At 38.6% G+C, this 21,303-nt stretch overlaps 1 protein-coding gene across 2 annotated transcripts in view; it reads right to left on the reverse strand.

Moving 5' to 3' along the window:
- TDRD9 (tudor domain containing 9) overlaps positions 1–21,303 on the reverse strand; it is a 68,169-nt gene that overhangs the window by 35,743 nt on the left and 11,123 nt on the right. For both annotated transcript variants that reach the window (XM_040558766.1, XM_040558765.1), the window contains exons 2-7: positions 14,348–14,454; positions 10,617–10,714; positions 9,981–10,202; positions 8,384–8,506; positions 7,254–7,334; positions 2,305–2,469 (exon numbers count right to left, since the gene is read on the reverse strand). In XM_040558766.1, the coding sequence (XP_040414700.1) occupies positions 2,305–2,469; positions 7,254–7,334; positions 8,384–8,506; positions 9,981–10,202; positions 10,617–10,714; positions 14,348–14,454 (796 nt within the window). The remainder of the gene's footprint in view (positions 1–2,304; positions 2,470–7,253; positions 7,335–8,383; positions 8,507–9,980; positions 10,203–10,616; positions 10,715–14,347; positions 14,455–21,303) is intronic.

Here is a 21,303-nt window from a genome sequence, read left to right on the forward strand (position 1 = left end):
TTTTCATATTTGCAAACCAAAAATGGAGCTCTCTTTTTTTGCCGTAGGTAATAAGTAGAGAGATGGAATCGCACAGAATTTCACACGAAAGACTAAGATCAAGACATCTGCCTCACACACACTTCAAAAATCTGCTTACAGAATTAAATTTACCATTAATTTGCATTTGGTATCTACAATGCTATACTACTGCAGTAGGTAAGTGCTTACAGGACACAAATAGCTCTAAATTTGCCTGTAGGTACAGACCTCATGCACTTTTTAATCAAAACCAGTGTTGATATGACAAATAATGATCCACTTAAATATCCGGATCAATGTGCTTGCTTAGAAAGGTCATTACACCAAGAGAAAAGAAACTACTTTTATAGACTTTTACTCAAAAATTAAACAGTAGCACCTATAAGTGACCCAATATTGGGCAAGAGTAAGCCAGTGCTATACTGAAAAACGTTTCTCCCTTCCTTGCCTCTACTTTTTATTCTTTTCTACAAACTAAGCAATTTGAGGAAAGCTTTATCTTTGATCTAGCAAAGTCTACAGAGCTGTAGCAAAGTGTTTACAGTAAACAGGCACAGAAGACAGAAGAATGACTGGTATTTCTACTTATCTTTCCGATCATGACTGGTATTAGTGAATTCCCAAATTACCCAAGCCAGAACTGTTCAAGGAAAAAATTATTTTCAAGCATAGTTTTAAAGTATTATCACCTACAAAAACGAGGGACAAATATTCAAGCCAAGAGATCTGCAGAGTAAAACAACTCTACGTTAATACAGTAGCATCCAATTAGAATAACTGGATAGTAAGATTTTTTGAGAAGGGACAAAGGTTCACACCTCACAGCAAACGAGACAGTTAAATGACTGAACTGATTCAAGTCGAGAAGCTTTAAGCAAAAAGTTATGATTTATTTATGATGCCTGATTTTATATGAATTTTAAAGCAAAGATGAAACTTGGAAAAAAAAAGTCTGCCTAAAAAATGTGGAATATTTTTTCTATTAAATGCTCTATTCCATGTGAATTTTCTACAGGCAAAAACAGAAATATTTAGAACTACAGCCTAAGGCCTGTATACCTCAGACAGCTGATTTTGATTTTAGCAAATTTAATATGACAGTGCTCAAATTATTAATTGCATTAACTCTCAGGCTCGGTCTTTATTTTGTTTTCATTTCAGAACGCTACATAAATCATCTTAGACCTTCCATGTTCTTAAGCATTTTTCAAATAAATCTATTATCCAGAGAAAATCTCCACACACAGCTCCGTAAGGAACAAATGCAAGACCAAACATCAGTGCTTTCCCATTCAACTACTTTTTTTTTTTTGGTAAATATTAAAAAACATTCAAGAGCACTTCTGTGTTCCTAGGTTGCCCTAGGGTAAAATAAGTTCTTGAACAGTCATTCCTTTCTTCCTACTAAACAACAGAATGGCTATAGCCAGGAGAACACAACTTTAACAAACAAATGAAAACTTAAAAATCAAAGTTAAATGCTCGTATACACAGAGAAAATTAAAAATATATATATAAAAAAGGCATAAGGACTGAAAGCAGTTTCCTTTTGTTTGTGATCTTTGAGCTGAAACGTATGGCAGCTGACTTCCCGCTGAAAAGGCATCAGCTTTGACAAATGCAACTCGACTTAAGTAGACTTCCTACTGAATTTCTTGGTTATCTTTTTGTCGTCATTTATAATCACAAATCTTTTACAAAAAAAAAATCACGTTATTACATAAGGTCCTCCATGTTATCTATCCAGGCTGCCATACTAATATATACATGTTGACAGGCCAAATGCTATCTATGTGCGGGTTTTTTTGTTTGTTTGGGTTTTTTTGCCTGCATTAAAGCTTAAAACAGTTGAAAGCATCCTAATTTGGCTTGCCTGTGTTCAGGCATAACCAATACCTGCACTGTGTACAGCATAAGCCATTATTTTCTTCTAAGTTTTCCATAAACTGTGGTGTGCTTTGTTTGTTTTTTGGTTTTATAAGATCTATAAAGCCCTCAAACACTACTTTCTGCAGACTTATACCTTGTTCAGTAGTTTTCTTCAAAGATGAACAAAGTGCCAGATACTACTCAAGATCCCCAGCCCTTTTCATTCCTTTTCTACTACGTTAAGGAAAAACTAGGCTACTCACAGACAGACTCTGGTTATATCATCAAATACTAATTAGAATCTAGAACTGTAATGTAAAATCAGTTACTTGTAATTTCGTTTCACAGCTTTCAACTGACTATTCAAATTTCTTTCTTACTATGCCCAATGAAATAGAATGACATTTACCATACCTGGGAACGAACAATGTGCTTCAAATCATCAAGATAATATTCTTCAATATCATAACGTTTGCCTTCCACCTTAAATACATATGCTGGATTCAGACCATTATGAACTGGAAGTGCAAAGTAATCAGCAATTTCTTCACAGTTGATGGAAGCAGACATCAGTATTACCTTTAAAAAAAATGGCATAGCAAATGTAAAACATTCATTTTGACACAAAATGTCATGCCACACGGGAATCTAGAAATCTCCACTTCTTTCTTCTAAAATGGTCTAATTTTGGTTACTGCAGTCATGTATCCTATGTACATTTAAGACAACCCAAGCTAAATGTTAAAAAAAATCCCAGTGTAGGATGTGGAGAACAGTAAGCACCTTTAAGGGAACAGCTCAGGCTAGATGCCCAGGGCAGACAATGTGAAGATCATCTCCTGTGGTTCAAGTTCAACCCCCAAATACTTAACACCCTTCCTTAACTTATGCTCTCTCCACAGTCCTCGAAACAAGAAAGCATACACTTATTTTTAATTCATGTTTTACTACATAGATTACATTAGACAGTGGTGCCTTTACCTCTATCAAAAGACGGGCTTACTCCTATGAGTCTAATACCTGCAATTACAACCCAGCCTTAAAAATTTCGGTATAATTATTTTTGAAATATGTCAAGTTTCTCCTTAGTTTCAATTAATTTATGCAACTTAAAGCTTTCAACGATCACATTAAGCTCCTTTCTATTTGCTGACTCTGGTAAGATTCTTAATCTATATTATTGCAAACAGAAAAGCAGAAGTCACATGTGCTACCTGGTGTCCTGGTTTCAGTTAGGACAGAGTGAATTTTCCTCCTAGTAGCTGGCAGGGTGCTATGTTTTGGATTAGAATGAGAAGAGCGCTGATAACATGCTGATGTTTTAATTGTTGTAGAGCAGTGCTTACACCAAGCCAAGGACTTTTCAGCCTCTCTCTGTCCTGCTAGCGAGCAGGCTAGGGATGCAGCAGAAGCTGGGAGGGGACAGACCCAGGACAGCTGACCCAAACTGGCCAAAGGGGTATTCCATACCATCTGACGTCATGCTGAACAATATATAGGGGTGGCTAGCCGGGGTGGAGGGGTGGCCGGCTGCTCGGGGATAGGCTGGGCATTGGTCAACGGGTGGTGAGCAATTGCATTGTGCATCACTTATTTCGTACACATTATTACTATTAATACTATTATTATTATTATTATTGTTGTTATTCTTTTCCCTGTCTTAATAAACTGTCTTTATCTCAACTCACAGGCTTCACTTTCCCGTTTCTCTCCCCCATCCCGGAGAGGGAGGGGGGAGGGTGAGCGAACAGCTGTGTGGTGTTTGACTGCCAGCCGGGCTAAACCACAACACCTGGTAAAGCCTTTTTTTTTTTTAATTATTATGAAATTCGTAATACATGAAGGATGAAGGAAGGGAAAACAACGAAGTGAAGCACTGGTATAGTTATTTACCCTCTAACTCCTCTACATGGAACGTGGTCCCACTGCTCAGCACAGCCAGCTAGAGTAAGTTAGATTGATTCAACTTGGAAAAGGACAAAAAGGAAGGAGTTATAACGACCTGTGTGGTATTCAGTTTCTTTATTCAGGTCTGCTGAGCTACTTTTAGAGCACTACTTGTGAACTGGAACACTCTCAGCCCTTTCTTGCTTTCACAACACCTTCCATAAATTCAAAAATAAAATGAAATATACACACCAACACCCAAAACAAAAATGCAATGAAAGAGCATTCCTCCTATGAAGTGACAGGCAGGTAAGCTAATGAAGTGAGCATCGTACCGCAGCCCTCAGAAATCTCCAAAGCACACACTCTTAAAGGCACAAGGGAAACACAGAAAAAAGCAGATTAAATAAATCACGATGACTTTCATGATCCTGAAAGAAGGAAAAATCTGAAAGGACGCAATTGTGCACGTTATGAAATTCCTCTCACTACAGTATGAACTGCCTTGTGGCTCAGTGGATAGGGGCTCACCTCTGCTAGGAAAACAGGCTGATTATAACCTTGCCTGAAGTCTACTGAAACAAAATTCAATCTAAATTATTCTAACCACAGTTACAGGCAAGGAATATTAAATTACTACTACAATACCTTTGTAATTTGCACTCATATAATAATCTACATGGAGTGCTTTCAAACTGGAAGGAAAACGACAAGTTCTCAACAGCGTGCTGGAAGGATCCCGTTACTAAACCAAAAGTTTGATCTACTCCCAAAGCACAAGTTCAACAAGAAGCATCTATTGTCAATAGTGTAGAACACATTGGAGGTGTGCCAAGAGGAACTGCCATCAATGCAGGCAGTTCTTCACCAAGGAGTCCAGAAATCTGTGCAGCATGGCTATATCTAAAGCCCCATCATTTGATATCAAAAATATTCACTATGAGAACAACTTCTCACTTAAGATGTCCCTGAATGGACATTTTCTAGAACCAGGCAGAGTGTTCTATGAAAACACCACTAGCTTTATCCTGTTTCCACTATCCTTAACTGAGACAGCTAACACGGGAAAGCATGTCGATTTTGCAGGTTTTAGCTAACCCAGGAAGTATGCTGTGTATCAACCACAAGGACAGGACTGAGGCAGGGAGCGCGAGGACGGAAGGACCCTAAAAGATAAGGGAAGAAAAGACTTCATACACAGATAATAGAACCAGCAAGAACTGGCTTGGACTGCTGAGTCTGTAAAAGAAAGAAAGGCTCAGAAGTTTAGCAGCGAGGAAGACTTCTGGCCTTCATCAAAAGACCACCCAAGTACACTGGGCAGGACGACCACCCGAGGACTCCAGCACGCATGTGAATAGGGACAGGAACCTCTGTTAATGATTCTTCGGTTACTTAATGAATATGCAATAGACTTATTGGGGAGGGTGAAATGAATATGTATATATTCCATTAATATAAGCACCCTGGCAGTAACCCTTGTTGTGTTTGTGTTAGGCAGAGCGATCCCCCCCACACCCAGTGCTGTAATAAAGAATACCTGCTTAATAACTTCGGTTATTGAGTTTTCACTGCATCAAACAACTGCTTATGGAAACTGCCCTCTTTGTTTTGACCCAACAGAGCCACTCCAAAACTCTAAGGTTTTCTTTCAACGACCCCATTCTTTAAAATACCAACCTTAGAACAGCCCATTGAATGTCTGCCCTGTGATCTACCAACAACAGCCTGCCAGCAAATCCAGAATAGTTGGCAGGTATACCACAACAGGCAGATCTTGTACTCCATGCTCTCACCATCCTGTTAGCTGATGTAATATCTAATTATCTGCTACATCTGAAGCCTGCAATGCCCAGATTAAGAGACATGTACTTTGCATATATTTTTGAATGATCATGAACTGTAAATGCATTTTTCCCCTTTTAACAGGCCTCCTTGCACCCCTTTGTTTCATAAATCCAGGCTTGTCCGGAGAGCCAGAGAATCTTGCATTTTCTAAATGAATCTGCCACATGATCAAAGCTCCCTTTAGTTTTTCAGAAGGGAACGAGGTAGGAGACATTGTGCTTAGTGTATAGTTTCCAAAATGAATGACCCATTCTACTCAGCTAAAATGCAGCAATACAGTGCAAGAGTTCCCATCTCCCTGCCATAAACTCCACAAGGGTGAAGGGAAAGCACCCATAAATGTAAGATTGTCTCAGATTTATACAATGAGGAACATTTAGATGAAGAGTCAACTACAGAACAGGATGTAAAAGAGAAACTCTTCTGATAATAATTTTGAGAGATTTAATTAGAATTATGGAGACCAAAAGAAAAAAATCCTTCAGAAACCTTTTAGAGACAAGTGTTTTTGAACTGGAAAGACGACAGGACTTGAAGAGATTCCTGCTGTTGACACTAACAAGAATCAGCATCGATGGCAAACTTCACAAGCTGAGTACAACCAAATTATTGCCATTCTTGGTAGGCAGAGCCAAGTTCTAAGTAACGCTGAATAGCTTTATGCTAATGTCTCTGAATTCAAAGAGAAGTAGTGAGTTTTCCTATTGGCAACAAAAAGGATAAAAATAAAAGATAAGAAGTACACAGACATGTCCTATGCCAACAGGAAGGGCACTCTGAGTGACAGCACGCTTGGGAGATTCGAAGACCAAGTTATGAGTTGGAATCAATGCAGCTGATCGTGCAGAAGAACACTGATTCCCTTACATTAGCAACAACAGAGACAGCATAGATTCAGATTGCCTTTGTTTTGAACAGAACAGTTTGCAGTAAGGCAACAGCTGACTGAAACACTTAAGGGACGTGTACAGTCTTCTAAAAATCCTGCAGTCCCAAACAGAGGCACAGAGATGCTCTAGGTTAGCCTAACTCTACCACCTTTTGTATTTAAATTTCTTACAGTTCACAAGTCTGTCCCTTTGAGACCACAAAGACTGAATGCATCATAAATCTCTGCAAATCATTTTTAGTAAAAAGAAAGTTTCCTAGCAGACAAGCAAAGATCTCAGCCATGTTATACTACCAGTTCTGCCTACAATTTGCAATACGTTTCTATTTCTTGCTATTTTTAGGAATTTGTTGTTCCACTTAAAACAAAAAAACCTTAACCACTCCAGAAGTTCAGAGTTAATGTTACCATATTTAACTAAGAATAAGCACTGCCCTCAATATCCAGTACCGAACTCTAGTTAAAAAGACATCTTGCATTTTTCTAGCCTTAAGCAGACTTCAGAAGCTAATGCATTTTAGCATGAGAGAAAAAAAAGTCTCTCAAAACGCATTATACTGGCCAGGAAAAAAATGCCCTTTAGCTTACTTGCATATGAAGACTAGCAAACTGAATGATATTTTAGTTAAAAATAATGACAAATATTAAAGCAAGTTCTTTAAAACCTTACCCTTCGTAAATCAAAAACATGTAACAATTTATTCTTGCAAGAAACTACCAGAACATGCTTTGAACCTACCTTTACAGACTGTGAATTTGTACGCAATAGTTTACGGACTACCAAGAGCAAGAAATCCATTTCTTCTGTACGCTCATGCACCTGGAAGACATGCACCATTTCATTTTTTTACAGGTTTTCATTAGGTCATGCTTTTCTTTTTGATAATCTCTTCCTTTGCTGCTTATTTTTATGTTTCACGCATTTTTGTAACTTGGAACAATACATTTTCATAGCAGAAAATGCATCTTTTAAGATTAAGGAATTTAATCACGTTTTAAATCTCAACACAGCAGTTCAGACGACTGCAACATGCTTTTTAAAAATTCATATAACACTATTAGGTCATGTAAATTGTAGCATAATAACTAGAAAACCAGTGATGGGCTCTAGATTTGACAGTAACAGCTAAAGTGACACCAAGGATGGGTAACTAAATTGTACCGGGAGGATCACAAATGATCCAGGCAGGGAATACATCTGCTTGTCTATCAGCTGAGCAGATCAAATAGATTCCTCTTGTTCCACATGGCTGCTAGCCACGATCAAAATACACAACTACTCTCTAAAACATTATTTTCTGTCCAATTCTTCATACATCCTAGCATCTGACTTCTTTGGCTGCTTCTTGTACAGTTCAAGAAAGACTTCCACTCAACATTATTGATGATGAACATATCCCTTTCTTGAATTGCTACAGTTTACATAAAATTAATAGCAGCTTTTTTTTTCCAGAGCTCAACTTTCAAAAGGTCTACATTCATCCCTGTTTTTCAGGTCATCCTTGAAGAATGAAGCCTCTTTCTAAAGGCACTGAAAGCCAAGAGAGAAAAGTGGCCTCTTCCTCATACGCCTAGTTGAGCACATTCTTTAAATACAGGTAGTAGATTTGAGAAGTCATTTCAAGGCGCTCACACTGATCTCTAAACACTCCCCAAAATCCTCCACAAACCCTCAGTTCTAAGCTTCACTGGTCAAAGAACACCAAGAAAATAGTATTTCAAGAACCATTAGTTTAGGCAACTTATACAAACAATCTTTACTCATTTCTGGAGGTACCTATCTGCATTTTTCTTTCTTTAGCACAATAAGAAAGACAAAAGGTAAGAATTTTCTTAAAATTGAGATTAAATTTATTTCCACCAACTTACCTCATCAATGAAAATGTGCGTGAACTCAGTTAGGCTTTTGGCATAAACTGCTTTCTGAAGAAGGATCCCAGCTGTCATGTAGAGCAACCGTGTCTCCTTTGTGGCAATCTTCTCTAAACCTACCTAACACATTGAGAAAAAAATAATATAGAAGTGAACATATATTCAATCTATTTCCAGGAATACGGATCTCAAAGAACTCCAAACTGAAATATGGTGCAAAGTCATCAGAATTATTCACTTAAGCTTAGAAACACACTTGTTTAGAGGTTTTTACAACATCCAGAACAAGTTAACTTAGAAACCAATTTTCTCCAGGAAAAATAAAAAATCTCAGACATTTATAAAATAAAGGATAAAAATTTCAGTTGGTCTAACTATGGGCTCTAGCCTAAAAATAATTCTTTACAGGCTTTTAAAGGCACATACATGAATCTTTCTACTAATATCCTCAACTGCTGTGTAGAGAAGTACAGGCCTGGTACACTAGCAGAAGCCTTGAGAAGCAGAGACATGGGATGTGGCACAGAAGAAAGCTGGCATAGGACGAGAGCAGACGAGGCAAAGTTTTGGCACTGCAGACCTCATGCTATAAACAACTCAGTAATGGTCAGTTAGTGCAGTTAAAAAAAACAGACCTGAAGTTGTACAAAACGTTTTTGTTTTTTTAAATGGGTAACACAACAAAGAGTATCTAACATAGGTAAATGGCACCATATATAGTAAATTCTGTTGTAACCTGGAGCTGTGAACCAATGCAAAAAAGGAAGTGATCATTGCACGTTAGCAAGCGTGACCCTAAGTGGATGGAAGAAGGATGAAAAAAGAAAAAGAACGAAGAAGTGAGGAAGAAGAAACCATCAAGATGAGTATCATTCTTCCTAACAAAGGACTCTCAGAAACAGACAACTCACCATAAACACCCTCTCCAGCGCCAATACCTGTGCAAACCCACCAGCCTTAGTACTCAGGGAAGCTAAGTCCAGAGGCAGCTATTGTCAAAGTATCATCAGAAGCAATGACCACAGCATTTTATTGCAGTTATTGACCATTAAAGCACCAGTATTTGTGCCGAAATTTGACAGCAAGTTTATAAATGGAGGGATAGAACAGCTGAGTCCGGCAAAGGGAAAGGTGGAGGTAGATTTAAATGAAAAACTGGTTCAGGTTTCTGAAATAAAGAAACTATGACAGGACATTCGTGAAATAACGCATGCAAGTTTTGTCATAGCTAACAGTATACATAATAAAGTTAGGCAAATCAAGTGCGTTAATTTGGGATTTTAACAGAATGACAGAATGTAGCTCTCCTACAACAATTCCAGTGATTGATGATACAGATGCATCCAACTACCAGAACACAGACAATGAAATATTTTTGCTGGAGTCTAACTAGCATTTCCATTTCTTTAACTTTAAAAGCTTAAACATTTATCAATGTTTAACAGCAGACATCTAAAACCCTGCAGTTCCATTTTAAAAGCACATTCCAGAATATTTCTTCAGTGTGCTACATATAATTAAAGGTAACCAAGAAAGAAGATAAGGTGCTCCTTTTTTTCCTTATTTTTAAATACAATTTGAAATGTTCTTATACCTGGTAGCCTACAAATCCACCCAGTGTCCATGATCGTTCCTTGCTAATCCACCTGGCGATGCTGCTGGCACCAATTTTCCGAGGCTGGGTAACAGCAATATTGCAGTAGATAGATCGCTGAGTGCAATAATCCAAAACATATTGTGGAAGCTGTGTGCTCTTACCACTGCCAGTTGCTCCTTGTATAATCACAACTGAATTGCTTTCTATCAGAGACACTATCTGAAACAATTTTTCATGAAAACTCGTAAGTCTATGAAAACACTTAAAAACAGATTTCAAACAGATTTGAATTATCAATAGCTTTCAGTGGCATAACAAGCCTCTAAAATATTATGCCTTATTTCTATAATCTCTTAGGCATTAGCAGATCACAGAAAAGAACATGTGCACACGCTCACCTTTATACACTTTACATATACATCTATAAAAACAGTATAATAGTAATGTTTCTTCCTGAAAGGATTTTTGTGCAGCGGTTTTGTGCAATGAACAAAGCCTCTCCTACAATGCTTAAAACATGAACAGTAAGTAGTTCTCCCCTCCCCTTTGAAGGAACATAAAGAGAAACCAATTGAAACAACAAACACGACTTTCAGCTTTATTCCATAATGAGAGAAAGTACAATGAGATTACCTCTTCCTTGTGCCTGGCTATAGGCATATCAGCATATTTATAGTCAGTTACTGGCACAGAATTCCCAACACTTGGCTCACACTTAGGTAGTACAGTATCTAGTCAGAAAAATAACCAAGAATAAGTTTTTACAATACAGAAAGAGAAAGATGAGCAGGGGAATACAAACGCTGTATTTGAAAACCTAACTTTTACAAAGTTTAAGTCACATATGTATGGGTATTAATAGAAATAATAATTTTTAGTATTAACAGCCTGGAGAGATTTTCTGTGTTAAAGCAACTGCTGTTTTACTGGCAGCTGCTCTGGAAGAACTGTGTATAAATCACAATCAGTGTCAAGGATATATACAGTTCTGTAATTCTCTCTGCTTTCCTCTTAACTCAAAACCCAGCATTTTTGCACAGTTTGTATTACAAGTACAAAATCTACCTACGTTCCTGAAAATTTATTTTTTAATCATACTGAAGAAAACATGCTTTATTTGTGTACCCATCTTTATGTGTGACCACTATTTTTCTACCTCTTAGCAATTAAACATGGTTAAGAATCTCTATAACCTTTCAATGTGACACCACTGCCAAGAGAATGCAAAACGTAGTTAGCCACAGTTAATAAAGGACAAGATTTTACAGTAGTACCATGATTTTCTGCTCAGAAGTCTGCTGTCAGACTGTGAAAAATAAAACGGCAACTGATCAGGTGACAAGGGAGATGTAGAATGGGAAAACCAGTGCAAAACTGGTTTTCCCATTTTTGCAAATTACAGTTAAACAAATTGACTAGAAAAACACCATACTGAAATGAAAAGAGGAATTGTTACATCTTTCAAATGGCTTTCACCAGGTGCAATAATGAATGTTACTAACCTATTTGCATTCAAATAGATGGAGTTTAAGACTTCACTTTTTTATGTTGAGTCATTTTTTATGTAATACACACAGTAGTGGGAATGAAATGCAGTATTCTTTTTACAAAGGAAATAGATATCGTTAAATAAATAAAGGCCACAGCCTAAATACTTGACTGCTCAGTTAGAGCTTCCTTTCTTAGGAAGGCTTAGTAATAATCTTGCACAGCAGTGAAGCGGAAGCCAGCAGAATCATTTCTTTTGTCTCTGTAGCGAACCTGAATGTGCTCCAACCTCCCAAAATGTTGTTGAATGTCAAAGAATACAAAGTGAATTATTCCCACGTTACAACACCACAAAGCCCCAAAACCTGGGCAGTTAAGACACTTTGATAAAACACTAAAAAAAAAAAAAACAGAATATTCTCCAATAAGATAGACTTTTAACCTCGCTTCTGTATAATGCAACAACAGCTATAGGTGATCGTTGCATGGCTATTTACTTAGCACTAACAAACACATACTAAAGCAAACAGTATTTTCCAGGGATGATCATTTTAAGTGTCCTTTTTAAAAGAGACTTTCAGTAAAGATTTTTCATATATATCCCCGGAAAATTCATATATAGCATTCTGTCACAGCAACACGTACAATGGATGACTGGCTTCCCTCTGGCACAAACATGTCACTCCTGAGACATCAGTAACTCTGCAGGATTTGACCAATGCTGGAAGAAATCTCAAGCTGCTAGGGAAAAGATCCCAGCGTCAGCACAATCCTGCTAAAGCAGCATTGCCTTCGTACCTCTGTCAGGTTTTCCATCTAGCAGTCAGTGCGTGTAGTCAGTGCTGTAAGGACTTACAATATGCAGATTTGAAAAACTGTTTTCCGCAGGATACCAAAAGTAGGAAAATGCCCCCTATATGTGAAAACTACACATAGCTCTGTAAGGTATCCCCTCTGCACAACATCTTGTGATTCCACTGAGTCAACGGGGCATACAGTTCTTTGACTCAGCCAGCCAGCGCAATGTGTTAGGGAAGAACTACTGCTGGATGTTCTCCTTTGTTCAACTAATTGTAAAGCATTTTCTGTTACACGGTCATGTCAACTTCCTTTTCACAGCAGTATCATTTCTACTATGCTCTGTAGAAGCTAAAATCCCAAACACACTTCCCTGACAATCTTAGTTTTCCCAACAGAGAAGCAGATAAGGCATCTCTATCTGTCCTCTCAGTTTAACAGCACATGCTCTTTGAAAGACATCGGAAAGCACAGGCTTTAAACTCAATGGAACTTCATAAAACCCACCAACAGTTTCAGTAGCTCTGCAAGATCTAAAATAGGCTGTCCCTTCCTACCCAAGCTAGGAACAAATCTGCAGTTAGAACAGCAACTTGGGAAGAAACAGAAGGGAGACCAACTCTGAAACCCTCAGAGCAAATCATCTTCTGATTTCCACAATGCACAGCTTATTTCTTGACTACGTTTGTACTGGACATTGCTACAGGAGTAAGGCCTGGTCCAGATACATCCCTGATCACTTGTGACAATTCCTGTGCTTAAATGGAATGCGGACTTCCAGACAGACAGGGCTGAGAGTTACACGTGGGTTTGGTGCTCTTACAATCTGCATGATTAACTGCATGAATCCACATGAAAGCAAGAATGAGTATTTTAAGTTCTAAATGTCAAGAAGAAACATTTTATGGTAGGCCAAAAGAAAATAGGTATTTATAAAAATAACGTACCAGGGTGACTGTGCAGAATTATTTCCTAACAAGAATGCATTACAACTGTTTCTTTCACAGAAATACTACAAGGATCGATTCCATTCACAATCAAGCAGGCCACCAGCATGTTAGCCTATCTTAGGCACACGTCTTACTTAATAGCTGAAAGTAGTAACTGATTTATGGCATTTCCCTACATTAATCAAAATGACTAACTTTTAAGAGTTAAACAGGAAAAGCACGTGAAAAACTAGAGAATACTGTGTTACCGATCTACAACACCCTACATCTCTTTCAATCCCCTTATTTTGCATTTTCAATGCCTCCTGATCTCCCGCAAATGTTACGCCACTTGAAGTGGACCAGAGACAGCCAGCACGCTGGGGCTGGGACCTACGGTCAGATGCGCTGCACGCACTGGACAGGCCAACTGCACCTACTGAGCCTCAGCTGATGACAAGCCAAACAAACGGCTGCAGGATCCACCCGAGTTCCAGAGGTCATGTACTTTGCAGAAGCATGGAAGGATAATAATGTCTTGAAAATGTTTCCATTTTCCAAATGTTGAGAAATCATCGATAAAAAATTACAGAGAATGACATGCCGAACAGACAAACTACATGAGTGTCCTTTCCTTGGGAAATCAGCTACATTAACAAATTTGGAAATTAAGAAGCACAGTTAAGAGTTTGAAGCTAAGTTGTCCTGACAACTGAGTCAGCCTCATATTGCTTTTACCAGAGCTCCTAGGAAAGAGGTGCAATCAAATTTCTCTCTAAAGACAAACAAAGCAACAATCAAGTACACACAGAAATAACACGGAGACAAAAATGGGAAAAGAGAACAAAAAGAGACATACTGAGTCCAGAGCGTTGTTTTTCTTGCAGATATGTTTCTGTCTAACATATCTACATTTTTCAACACATTAAACCAGATGTATGCGCATATATATATATATGCATCAGCATTATACACTGTTGATCCCAGAAAATAAATTATTTTTTTTAACACTGTGCTTTACACAAACAAATGTACATACACAGCATTAAACAAACAGGAAAGATGCAGTTAGGTTTCACAGTTTTATCTGGGGGAAGACGACAGGAAAAGGACAGGTAAACCTGTGTTTAGAATAGGAAATTTTTTTACCTGGTTTATAGACACATTGATCATTTCCAAACACATCAAGCTTTTGTGCCTCCACTTGTCTGTATTTTTCAGCATATTCAGTTCCACCTCTCTCTGTGCTAGGCAACCTAAAGAAATAAGAAATAACAATTCAATACATGCTTCCTCATCCAGTAGTTACAGATCTCTATGGGAGTAACAGCATTACACTTAAGTTCAGAGATGCTGTATCATGCAGTACCTACTTCAACAAACTTCAAAGATTAATTTTGTCCTTGCAGTTAAGATTATTAGCCTGAGGAAAGTGCCATATTAAATCTCGTTTGGATTCCAAAGAACTACGCTCCCAAAGTATCATCCTCTAAGTTTGATAGCTAGGAATTTGTCTCCTAATCAAAGTCTAAAATTTCTTTTGAACAAGGATTAAATAACTTGCTTTCACAAGTTCTTGATACAATACAATTGAGAAAATACACATTATCCTTGCGTGACTCCTTAGAGACAGAGGTGGAGAGGAGCACACAATCTCCTCACTACTTCAAGGAAAATAACTTTTGTCTTTGAACCAAAATTTGCTGGCGGTCAGGAAACAAACCAACATGATCACTCAGCTTTATACAAAATCACAGTTATGTCATTACACATAAGAGTGAAAATCTATCCATGACCCAGTAGAATGGAGTAAAAAAATCTGTTCTACTTAAACAGTATGAAGAAAAACACTTGGATTTCACCAGAGAATAAAGCAGCACACATACAATGATTGTATTTAAAAACATATCCTAAATGAATGTAAATATTGTAGAGTTGCAGACACAAAGATGTCAAAACTATGGTTTTGCACCTTAATTTAAGCTCTGGGCCCTGAGCAAGCTTTTGGTATGTACTGAATAGCAAATCTGTTTGTCTGTGGCTTTGAGACATTTTATAACTGGACAAAAGCCTCCATTTCTTGACCTGAATACGAGTATCAGGTTGCCCAGAGAAGCTGTGGATGCCCCATGTGTTCAAGGCCAGTCTGGATGGAGCCCCAGGCAACCTGATCTAGTGGGTGGTATCCCTGCACACGGCAGGGGGTTGGAATTGGGTGCCCTCTAAGGTCCCTTCCAACTCAAGCTATTCTGTGATTAAGCAAGACTGACCTCAAAAGCAATTAAACTGAGAACAGCAAGAGATTTTTAACAAGGCATGCTCTCACACATTTCTCATCATACATTAATTCACAAAGTGTTGATAACACAAGTGCCCACCTTCTCTGACAAGGCAAACTCTGGACTAGCCTGGCTCTGCCACAGATGATTCACTCGGATCAGTCATTATTTCCTCCTACAGAAAGCACCACGTGTGTATCACCATACTGCTGTCAACAAAATGTGAGAGGAACAACAAAGAAGCCTTCACAATGGCTTCATATCCTATTTTAACAATATTTTGAGTGCAGAACTAAGTCAATGCTTCCCCAGCTCTTGAATATCTCAACAAAGGGTTCAAAAGGATTGCGTGCACAACCACAATTGCCAGAGGAGAAACAGCTGCCCATGTGCAGAGAGCAGCCTACAGCAGGGTTACCGCCCAAACCCTTCCTAAATAGCAGGCCTCCTTCTCAGGAATGATTGCAAGGAGTTCATACACATCCTGTCAGCCCACCTCTTAAGTAGGTTATTCCACTGAATATATATTAAACACAAATTAAATAAAATACAATGAAGTTCTAAGTCAAGCATTCAGCAGCTGAAAATACCATAATTAAATCTGACCATGCAGTCTCGGTTTGGCACCACTGCACGCACAGAGATTTTAGTGATGTAGCCAATTATTTTTGTTTCCCTGTGACTGCAGCCTCACTGAGCACGCTGGACGCACAAAAATAAACCTGATTATGCAGTAAATGCAAATTGTCCTTGAGTCATCCACAACAACAACAAAGCAGCGATTGAGACAGTAAGCATGGCCATGAAAGAGTGGGTATGAATCGTCAAAAAGAAGCCCAAGCAACCACAAGCAAACTGCTTCACCAAAAAGCTTCTGCTGAGAGGGAGCAGCCGTGGGGAAGAAGGACAGGTCTGTGCTCCTCGTCTCCTGTAAAGACCTTGCAGAGGCACAAGCATGTAAGCTGCAGATGAAGTCAGTTAACAAACCCTGTTTTATATATTGCCAGATATATTCAAATGAGCACCCCTGGAGACGAAGTATTAAGCACTTCAAAATGGGCTCCCAGCAGTACATGCTCCTGACCTTTACCTGAGCGACTCCAGGAGAACGAGGACAGCGTGACCTCAGTGATTTGAGGGAATGAATTACTTTTTGTGTGCATATTTGAGTATTTTCTTTCAGATGTGATGTTTTCTGTATTCAGAAAGCAGCATGCAGTAAATAAACCTGAGGCTATGCAATGAATGAAGAAAATATTTAATAGCCACTCATTAAGAATGAACATTGCTCACTCTTTGCAGTGAACCAGGCTACAGTCTTGAGGAAAATCATATGTAATTGGGAAATTGCATATGGGCATATGAAATGAACAAACAACCTTCATTACATCAGTTCTCCATGTTTTAATGCTGAACTTTGCAGCTTTAATAAAATAAAAAGCTTACAAAAGAATGTTTTGAAGCAAATTGAAAAAGAAATTCCTTCTGAACCCTCTGGCGCTCTCATAGGTCAACAACATAACCCTTCTGCGCAGCCATTAATAACCCAGCATCAGGGGGCATCATCCTATACATGGACAAACAAAAAGGGATGGAGTACTTTTCTGATGAGCTTCAACAAGAATTTGCTGACAGCTGAGGAATGACAAGATGCAGAAAATTCAGATCCATTCCATGCAAGAAGAGGACAAGGCTAATGAAAGGACTTGTCAAGATTCCCCTGTGAAGATGTCTGCCCAATAAACCAGTTCTCTCTTCCCCACCTCTATTCCCTCCGGCACAGTGAGAGCCTGCATTTCAGCATACCTGCCCTATTACAGGGCATATTCCTTAGGCCTTCCAGGTTCCAGCCTCAGCAATCAGCTACTTTAAGACTCCCCTGGGTCTTTTAATCCCCTACATAAATTACAATATAGGCAAACAAATTTTCAGCTGCATATATGAATTCATAATTGTAACAAATTAAGAGGCAGTAAGAAGTATTTCTTGACTCTAACATGATTATTGAAAAAAAAAATAAGTCATTATTTCAATTTAAAGAAAACCAGGAGATGAGATGTTCTGTTTTTTTTTCCCCTTCCCCCTTACGAAAAAAATGGGAGGGGCTGGGAGGAGGGGGGTTGATCTTCCTCAAATCCAGAGCACATTTCATCCTCAGCAGCAGCCAGATTTCTGCAGCTGAAGCTGTAGGAAACGTATGACATTAAAACTCATCACCCTACGTGGACAAAGGCTGATAAAATGATAAACCACTGACACCACCATCAATCAGTAATGTCACTGCCATCAAGTTAAGTCGTCAAGTCCTAACAGTTGCAGAACATAACACGTCAGCTACTTATAACGTTGTACACAACTCAGGACCTACCTGCTCTGTTCTGCAAAATACTCCCGGAAGGAGCAGACACAGCAACTTCGAGTCTGAGTGGCAGTGGCCAGAAGAAGGCTTCTCTAAACAAGCAAAGAGGCAGTATATAGCACAACTCCTTTTGTAGGAGAATTATTATTGTTACGAGATGATGGGATACTTTCCTTGTTCTTTAGCATGTAATTTAACCAATATACCCTTTTTCCCAAGTGTGACTGATCTCTGCACATGTGACTACTAAAACTAAGTTTGAGGATTCAATTGGGAGAATTTTTTTTTTTTCAATATTTTATTTGGGTTTAAAGGTCAAATCAGTGTCATGACAAACTTAAATGCAGCTGCCACTTCAGGGGAATTACTAGAAGGGAAACAAAGTTTAACACCAGAAATCATCGACACATCCAATTCTAAATGCTCTCAAATTCACAGAGGGATTTAGATATTAAGATATTTCCTTAACATTTCCTTAAATAACTTCAAGTAGAAAAAGGTCTTCCTTTTCTTCAAGCTACAGAGTGACCTCTAATAAGTCAACCAGGCCATCACATCAGAATACACTCAGTAAACTTAATATGTGAACATCAGCTGAAGTATTAAACCAACCACTTTTGTACACGCTCATTTCTCAAAACCAGAATCAATCGCCAACCCTCACTCACAACCGACAGGTGATTTATTTGGCTCTTCACAACAACATATGCTAAAATGCCAATACATGCACTGAACACAGTTAATGTCTCTAGAAGAGAGATTTGGAAAACAAACAAACAAACCAGCTTTTTAAATATAGAGAAACAGACAGGATGATTCCCTGAAGAAGAACACTGCCAACTCGGCAAACCTGGTTGTATAAAGAAAATATTCCAATATGTAATGACACTCTGAAGATTAAGATGGCTGCAGAGCCAATAAAGAGGAATTTCAGGTTATTTTGAATTAGCTATTTAATTTGGGTATAGGAACTCCTATCAGAGCTATACAACCTGAAATGTATTTGTATTGCAGAGACAAACAACTGAAAAAGAAAAAAAAGCAAACAAACCTAAAGTATTCTTTAAAATACTTGTACCTGTCCTTTCTGTTCATTTATATTCTGCCTCATTTGCCATGAAAGTCTCTGTTCACATAGGACTGGAGGTGAATGTAAAACCAGTGTCACTCATTTCCCAGATCAGAAGAGGACTACCCTAAGTCGTGGCTTCTATCATACACTATCATACACAAGTCGTCCACCCTCTTAGAGAACTTTGGGAGATGCAGGAAAACCACTTGAAAAGCCCCTTAGCTGTATGGCATACACAGGAATATTTTGCCGTACAATTTTAGTACAATATATACAGTAGACCATTTCAAAGTCTGTTCTCTGAAACTAAAATAATGTGACACTTTACATAACGGAACATTTGCCATGACAGTAAATAACCTTCCAGGGGCTTTACTGAAGGACATACTAAAAATGACTCTCCTCGTAACTGGCAGTGGGCATTCTGGGCTTTTAGAAGACTGGTCTTACCTGCAGAAATAACCAACTTTAAAAGAAAATGTACTGTCACTCGAAAGCTGTCATGTTTCAGTCAAAAAAAAAAAGATTATCATTTGGATTCAGAATAAGTGAAGCTAAACCCTTAAATACTGAAATATGTATTTTACAAAAAAATTACACGTTTTAAGAATCTAAGACTCAATGAGGTGCTTGTTTTTTTCCCCCCACACAATAGCGCTGTTCTAAATAGCTGGGTAGCTGAAGTCTTCATATAAAGGCATCTTAAATACCTGCACGACTCCTCCTCATAGGAAGCAGTTAGTCAGAATGACTGTTTTCAAACTCGAACTAGCTGGAGAGGGAGGGAGAGAGGGAACACTCTAAAACTGTTCTGCAAAATCCCCCAAAATTCCACGGGAAACATTTGAATAGACTATGTAAGCTCAACATTTCAAAAATATTTGTTCTTTGTCGGAGTAATAGCTCTGTGAGACCTCCTGTCTTCTACCTCATCCACAGTTAAAATCCAAGAAGAATAGTAACAACCACAGACGCCGGGATGAACAGCCCTGATCCTCAAGTTTACAGACCTGAGGTTTTTATTATTATTTTTTATTTTTGCCAGCGGGGGACACTGGGAAGAACTGCTGGGCTTCATAGAACTAGCCTTTTTGCTGGAGGTGAGCTGTTTTAGGAGTTCCTCTCTCTGCAGAAAGCTCAAGTAGGGCTGTGCAGAAGATGGCAACTATTACCTGTGGCAGATGGTGGCAAGCCACACATCCAAACCTCTCTCCACCTCTCAGTCAGATCTGGAAATTAGCGTTCTAGTTAGTTATGAGTTAGAAGTAAAGATGGTTGTCCAGATCAACCTAAATTGAAAACACAGTGACTATCAGGCATTCCTTCTGATCCCTTCGCAATACCCACAAAGCACTTGTACTCCTTGAATCTTCAGAATTCATCCCCTCCCCTGTAAGCATAAAGAGAAGGAACTTGGCCAAACAGCCAAAAAATCCTCAAAACAATTAAAAAAAGATGAACAATCTGGTGTAAACCAGCTAAAAGCTCTGAAGTACAATGGAATTAAGAGTTCAGAAATTAAAAAGTGCCCACAAAGTATCAAATGCAGGATCCCCTCAATTTCTAACTAATGCCTGTAACTTCCCTGCCTATCAGTGATGTGTCACCAGCACCAGACAAACACTACAGGAAGCATGACTGGAAGAAATCAGCTTCAAGCATGCCCTGGTTATATTCACCACAGGAATGGCACAGTGATAGCTAACACAACTCTGTCAGCTAACGCTGTTAAAAGGGAATTATTACTGTTGTTAGCTGTAACAGCTTGTGGCAAGTTTTGTTCATAGTTGTTAACAAGTGAAAGCCATCCAATGCTGTCTGTAAGATCTGAGGAGGTAGACTCACCATCTGTCTGCAGCCTGAAACAGCTCCAGTGAGTTGTTCTGCCATATCAAAGAAAAATGCACTGCAAAGTCGATCATTAAATCCAAGGAGTGGGACAGCTTATAAATGGAAGCACATCGTCTTACCTGCTAGCTACAGAGAGCTACAAAACTGAAATCTCTTTTCTCAGGTGACTGGTAGTATTGGTAGTAACCTTCATACATAACTTGAAGCATCAACCCCTCACAACATCTGACAGATGACAAACCACAGTGCGTGACTATAACCTACAAACAAACATGGAGCACACACCACTACACCAAGTTGTTAATACCTTAGCTAGCTAGCAGTGGTTACAACTTGCTATCAATACCTTTGGACAAACAAGACTATTGATGACAATTTTTTGGTGTGCTATTATGAGTCTCTCATTCATAGAGAACTGTAAGGCAGTTCAAAAGCCCAGCTCCATGGCACACTGAGTCAGGTGAGCTAACCTGTGTGCAGGGTCAGTAACTTCTCAAACTGGCTTTCTGTCAAAGAATACTGTGTTGTGTACCACAGAACTCAA

Source organism: Cygnus olor, chromosome 5 (assembly GCF_009769625.2).
Source record: "Cygnus olor isolate bCygOlo1 chromosome 5, bCygOlo1.pri.v2, whole genome shotgun sequence".
Taxonomy (NCBI): Eukaryota; Metazoa; Chordata; class Aves; order Anseriformes; family Anatidae; genus Cygnus; species Cygnus olor.